The sequence below is a fragment of the Rhizopus delemar genome, genomic scaffold, assembly GCF_000149305.1.
Source record: "Rhizopus delemar RA 99-880 supercont3.6 genomic scaffold, whole genome shotgun sequence".
Classification (NCBI taxonomy): Eukaryota; Fungi; Mucoromycota; class Mucoromycetes; order Mucorales; family Rhizopodaceae; genus Rhizopus; species Rhizopus delemar.
In genome coordinates, this window is record NW_027137832.1 from 1,702,898 (window position 1) to 1,708,897 (window position 6,000).

Below are 6,000 nucleotides of genomic sequence, written 5' to 3' on the forward strand. Positions count from 1 at the left end.
CTTTTGGTTTGATTATCCTTAACTTTTTGAAATAAATTTATTCTGACAAACTCTTTCGTGCCTACATCATAGTTCTGGTGCTATCCATTATGGTTGTAATTCTTGTCTCAAGCCGAGAGAGAGAGAGAGCAATAATATTCTTCAATTTGGCATGATAGCTGTGAACAAAAATCTATTCATGTTTTAACTGCTCATTCCCTCTATTGGTACTTACCCTTTCGATTTCAGTTTTATTGATATAAAAATCCTCAAACAAAATGAGGTTCAACTGTGGTTCTGAAAAACATTCTGCATACTTTAACACAATCGAATTAAGTTAATAAGCTTGAATAGTACTGATATATGTTTATGATAATAGAGAAAGTATTATGTTGCTGTTGTTAGCGTTGAAAACCTTTGTAGTTGTTTCAGATTCAATATCTGATTCCCTTTAAAGACGTACACAAACTTTATCAAATGTCAGTTTAATCTCTTTTGAGGCTTGAGATAGCCGTTAAATATTTATTGGTAATCGCGTTGAATCAAAGTAACACTGATAAGCATTTTTTTTTATTATTAACGGCTTTTTTATATTTACGCTAGAAATATAAGTGAACATGACAAATGAGATAATGTGCTTCATTAGTTAATTTTATTTAAGCATGTTTTCTCCAAACAATCCAGGTTTAAACAAAATTACCAGTGGATCAAGATGTACTTTTATTAAAGCAGGGTTTACACTAATTATGAATGTAACAGTTAAGAACAAATTATTTATTGTTACTGGTACTCATATCTCTATCTGATGTATCTGCAGCCATACTCCAATTTCCGATTGACCAATCAGTTACATTTCCCATAAACTTCTCTTTGGTTATTTCTTCTCCTGAAAGCTTCAATGACCCAACAAGGGAACCTATTTTAAGTTAGGTACTCGTTATGTTGTACACTCAATATATACTAACCTCCTGTCCACCCTCTTATGTTGTTCATGAATATGCGTCCAGCCCCCTTTTCTTCAGGGTTATCAAGGAAACCAGTTGATTTGTGTAATTTTAGTAAACTCTTGTATCGCCTCTTTTCATGCTCTGTAGGATCTCTCATGATACGCAATAGCTCTTGCTTTAATCTAGATTGAAATCCAGGTATAAGCGATATTCCTCCGATCAATAACATGGAAGATATCAAAGGCTTTCGTAAATCCGGTTGAAGCTTTAATAAGGAATCCAATATACACAAGGGTATGCTTAGCTCGTCTTCATCTCCTTCAAATAATACTTCTACTGTTCTTTCACGAATCCATCCAGGTATCAGCAGTGTGCCTCCAGTGCCATCTTTGAGTGTGATGGGATAGTATAAATCAGTAGCGCTACTAAAATTTTTGTAGGCCTCTGATTTGGACATTGGGTCATTCATCTCTTGCTGTTGTCCAATCATCAGGGGGGAACAAAACAGGCCTCTTGTTTTGATATCCTCCAATAGCTCGGGTGTCAGTAATTGATTGGGTATACTGGTTTGCGGTGCAAGTGATATATGAAGGCTTGAAGATGGAATAAATCGTCCGTGCTCATATAGTAGATCCTTTAATGTATTTGTAATTGATTTTCCTGCAAGCGGTGTTGTAGAAATATACGGAATCAAAGGCCTAGCTACATATATCTACACTCACACATAATAAAAATCTATTACAAAAAAAAAAAAAGAATCACTTACAGGAAGTACAGTCGTTTCCAAGTTCCCACAGTCAATCACTAAACCAGTAGTCAAACCAGTGGTAAATAAAGCCATAAGATGTACTGGTACAAAGGATATTGAAGGAACCAAAAAGTGATTAAATAAAAGCTTTGCGATAACTTGCTTAATCGCAACAGGTACTAAAGGGGATTCGCATACTATTACTTTACGTGTTTTAGGATCTGTTAATAGCAACCTATAGTCTTAAGCGTGTTTATATCAATAAGATAAAATAAACAATCTTTGTTTACCGAAAGTAAATGTCATGCAATAGCTTTTTCAATTTCTCTTCAATTTCGTCTATATTGCCTTTTGCTGAAACATCCAAGCTATACAGCTCATCAATCTATTAAAAAAAGTTAATGCAAAATATATTTAGGGGCATATAAACATGTTTACTTCTTTGTTAATACGAATCACTTCTCCTTCTTCATTTCGTAGTTGCCCTAAACATGACCAGGTTGGAACTAAATGACGAGGAGAAGATTCACCAGAAAAACCACATTTAATATATAGTGAACCAATATCAAGTACTACTCTGTCTTCTGTTCCATAAATAGAATGACGACGGGTAAAGTTTTGAAAAGATGAAGACGAATAATTAGATAAATAACTAGAAGATAAAGGTTCTGATGACACGGAAGTTGTTGTCATTTTACAAAGAAAAAAAAAAAAAAAAAGCAAAAAAAAGGACTTATTTTTTTCTGAATTATATTTTTTATGTACGATTTATTAAAAAAAAAAAGCTTTCTTATGAGTTAAATTTACAATTCATCATGATCTCTTAAAGGTTCTTCTTGGCTACTACTATCAGCAGAGCCATCAGCGTACAACTTGGAGGTGATGGGGTTAACAATAGATTCTAATTCTTCACGCTTTTCATCGAAATCTTCACGAAGAGCAGTAGGATTTTCTTCGATCCAAGCAAGTTTGTCCTTGACAGCATCTTCAATGGCTTCCTTGTCTTCAGCGGAAATCTTGGTAGCAAGAACACCGTCGTCAGATAATTGACTCTTGATGGTATAGATGTAGTTTTCCAACTTGTTCTTGGATTCAGTACGGTCACGAACAGCCTTGTCTTCTTCAGCGAATTCTTCGGCTTCTTTAACCATACGATCAATGTCCTCTTGAGAAAGACGACCTTTATCATTGGTGATGGTGATGGATTCGGATTTACCAGAGGCTTTATCAGCAGCACTAACCTTCAAGATACCATTGGCATCGACTTCAAAAGTAACTTCAATTTGAGGGACACCACGAGGAGCAGGAGCAATACCGGACAATTCAAACTTGCCGAGAAGGTTGTTATCCTTGGTTAAGGCACGTTCACCTTCAAAAACTTGAATCAAGACGGTAGGTTGATTATCAGCGGCAGTAGAGAAGATTTGTGACTTTTTGGTAGGAATTACAGTGTTACGAGGGATCAACTTGGTCATGACACCGCCAGTAGTTTCAATACCAAGAGTTAAGGGATTGACATCCAACAACAAAATCTTATCAGAAGTTTCTTCACCAGAAAGGATGCCACCTTGGACGGCAGCACCATAGGCAACAGCTTCATCAGGATTAATACCCTTGGATGGCTTCTTACCATTAAAGAAATCTTGAAGGAGTTTTTGAACTTTGGGAATACGAGTAGAACCGCCAACAAGGACAATATCATCAACCTTGTCCTTAGTCAGACCAGCATCCTTAATGACCTGTTCAACAGGCTTTAAGGTCTTACGGAACAAGTCATTGTTGAGTTCTTCAAACTTAGCACGAGTCAAGGTTTCAGAAAAGTCCTTGCCGTTGAAGAATGATTCAATTTCAACGCGAACAGACATTTGGGAAGAGAGAGCACGCTTGGCATTTTCAGCTTCACGCTTCAATTTACTCATGGCCTTTAAGTCTTTGGTGACATCTTCACCATCGTTCTTCTTCTTCCAAAGTTTGACAAAGTGATCAATTACACGAGAATCGAAATCTTCGCCACCCAAATGAGTGTCACCGGCAGTAGCCAAGACTTCAAAGATACCATCCTCAATAGATAAAAGGGAAACATCAAAGGTACCGCCACCCAAGTCATAAACAAGAACATTCTTTTCACCACCAGTCTTGTCCAAACCGTAGGCAATAGCAGCGGCAGTAGGTTCATTGATGATACGAAGGATAGTTAAACCAGCAATAGTACCGGCATCTTTAGTGGCTTGACGTTGGGCATCATTAAAGTAGGCAGGAACAGTGACAACAGCATGAGTAACAGGCTTACCGAGGTAAGCTTCGGCAGTTTCCTTCATCTTGGTCAAGACCATACCAGAAATTTCTTCAGGAGTAAAAACTCTATCTTCACCCTTGACAGCAACTTGGATGTGAGGAGCACCGTTTTTGCTGACAACATCAAAGGGAAAATGCTTCATATCCTGTTGGACTTCCTTGTCTTCATAACGACGACCGATAAGACGCTTAGCATCAAAAACGGTACGTCTGGGATTAGCAGAGTATTGATTCTTTGCGGCATCGCCAATCAAACGTTCGTCATCAGTAAAAGCGACATAGGATGGGGTAATACGGTGACCTTGATCGTTGGCAATAATTTCAACACGTCCATTCTTTTGAACAGCAACACAAGAGTAAGTTGTACCCAAATCAATACCGATTACTACATGAATTGGTAAGCATAAGCCTCCCCTTTTATACTTTATCTAATTCCTTTTTTATTACCAGTTCCATAAGATTCTTTATCTTCAGCAGCTTCAACAACAGTTGATGCAATAAATAATGTAAATATAAAGGCAAAAAGGGCCAATAATGAGGCCTTTGTCTGCATTTTATGAATAAAAAGACGAGAAGAGAAAAAGAAGAGAAAAAAAGAGAAGAGTTCCTTTAAATAAAAGATATAAAAATCCATGTATCAAATTTTTATTGGATGAAAACAAAATTTAATTTGTTTGCCCGAAATTGTTACACGTTATCAAATCAAGTTTCACCAAATAAAAGAAATATGGAGAAAAACCTAGAAAATGATAGTGATGTAATTGGATTGTATTATTACGGGTCAATAAGCAAATAAGTTTTGCAAGTACTAAAATTATTATTAATTTTGTGAGGTAACAAATAAGACAGTAGTTGAAGTATCCTTTCATTGTTATTATTATTCAAATCTGACATTGCTTGAGTTTTGGTTAAATTGATACTGGCCGAACAGTGGAATTCAAATCATGCAAGACCTATCAAGCAACAAGTTCTTCCTTCTTTTTCTCTTTCTCTTACAGTAAAGGATGGTTCCAAAAGAAGTTTTTATTTATTTATATTACTGCTACTACTGAACCATGATGACCTAGAAGAAGTGGTAGTGGTTGTACGCACTGGAGAAGAAGGAGCGGATGTTGTACTATTAAAGCCAGTACGAATGGGCGAAATATGTTTTTTTTCGTTCTTTAGTTTTTGACATTCTTTGGTTATTTTCGTATTTTCTTGTTCCAAATAATCCACCTTCTTTTTCATGTCAAGCATACTCTCTACAAGTGCACTCAATGCATCTTTAGACATCATTTTCTGGTGAAATAGATCATCTTTTTCTTGTTTCAGCCTAGCATTCTCTTTTCGAAGCTCCATACATTCAGCTTCATATTTTGTATTATGAAATACACTTTCTATTGTCATCTTTAATGCATCTCTTTCTGCTTCTAAGTCCATTTTGTCTAGTTGGGTCTGGTTTAATTCATCTTTTAGTGAAACTGCTTCTCTTTGCATTCGAGTTAAAGCTAACAATAAATCTTCAATTTGACGATGTAATTCAGACATACTTGGCTCTCTCAGTGATGAAGTAGACTGTCGCTCCGATTCAAAACTCTTTTTGGGTGCATACCATGACATTGTCTTCTTTTTTCGATTGGCACTGTGATTACTTTGACTGCTGCCATTGCTGTTTGATTTTGACCAGAAGTTGAAACGAACAGCGAGTACTTGTTCTGTCTGCTTTTGCTCTTTTTCTAATTCAGCTACATAAGTCTCTGCTAAATGATCCATCTTTTCCTTGGTGATGACCCCGCTTAATTTTACGGCATCTGATATAACCTGGCCTGGATCATTGTCATAGGCATCATACATCTTGTTACATAAAAAATCCAAAATATCTTCAAATTCTGTGAACTGCATTAGTCTTTCTTGGGATCGTTTGAGCATAGCAATAGATACTCGCATAATCGTTTCTGCTGCACCTTCTGCAAATACAATGTCATAAATACGTAAAATAAGTTCCATAGGGAACGCATAAGCAAATAGTGTAAGAAACCACTGAGAGCA

At 36.4% G+C, this 6,000-nt stretch overlaps 3 protein-coding genes across 3 annotated transcripts; all 3 read right to left on the reverse strand.

Moving 5' to 3' along the window:
- Window positions 1-749: 749 nt before the first annotated feature.
- On the reverse strand, window positions 750-1,767 carry RO3G_08669 (uncharacterized protein; the record flags this gene model as incomplete). The annotated part of the gene is made up of 3 exons (XM_067663259.1): window positions 750-895; window positions 945-1,560; window positions 1,693-1,767. The coding sequence occupies 3 exons, from the start codon at window positions 1,765-1,767 to the stop codon at window positions 750-752; spliced, it is 837 nt and encodes a 278-aa protein (XP_067519360.1).
- A 710-nt stretch (window positions 1,768-2,477) lies between these two features.
- Window positions 2,478-4,522, reverse strand: RO3G_08670 (heat shock 70 kDa protein; the record flags this gene model as incomplete). The annotated part of the gene is made up of 2 exons (XM_067663260.1): window positions 2,478-4,354; window positions 4,417-4,522. The coding sequence occupies 2 exons, from the start codon at window positions 4,520-4,522 to the stop codon at window positions 2,478-2,480; spliced, it is 1,983 nt and encodes a 660-aa protein (XP_067519361.1).
- A 389-nt stretch (window positions 4,523-4,911) lies between these two features.
- Window positions 4,912-5,853, reverse strand: RO3G_08671 (uncharacterized protein; the record flags this gene model as incomplete). The annotated part of the gene is made up of 2 exons (XM_067663261.1): window positions 4,912-4,922; window positions 5,010-5,853. 2 exons carry the CDS (start codon window positions 5,851-5,853, stop codon window positions 4,912-4,914), a joined length of 855 nt encoding a protein of 284 aa, XP_067519362.1.
- Window positions 5,854-6,000: the final 147 nt, after the last annotated feature.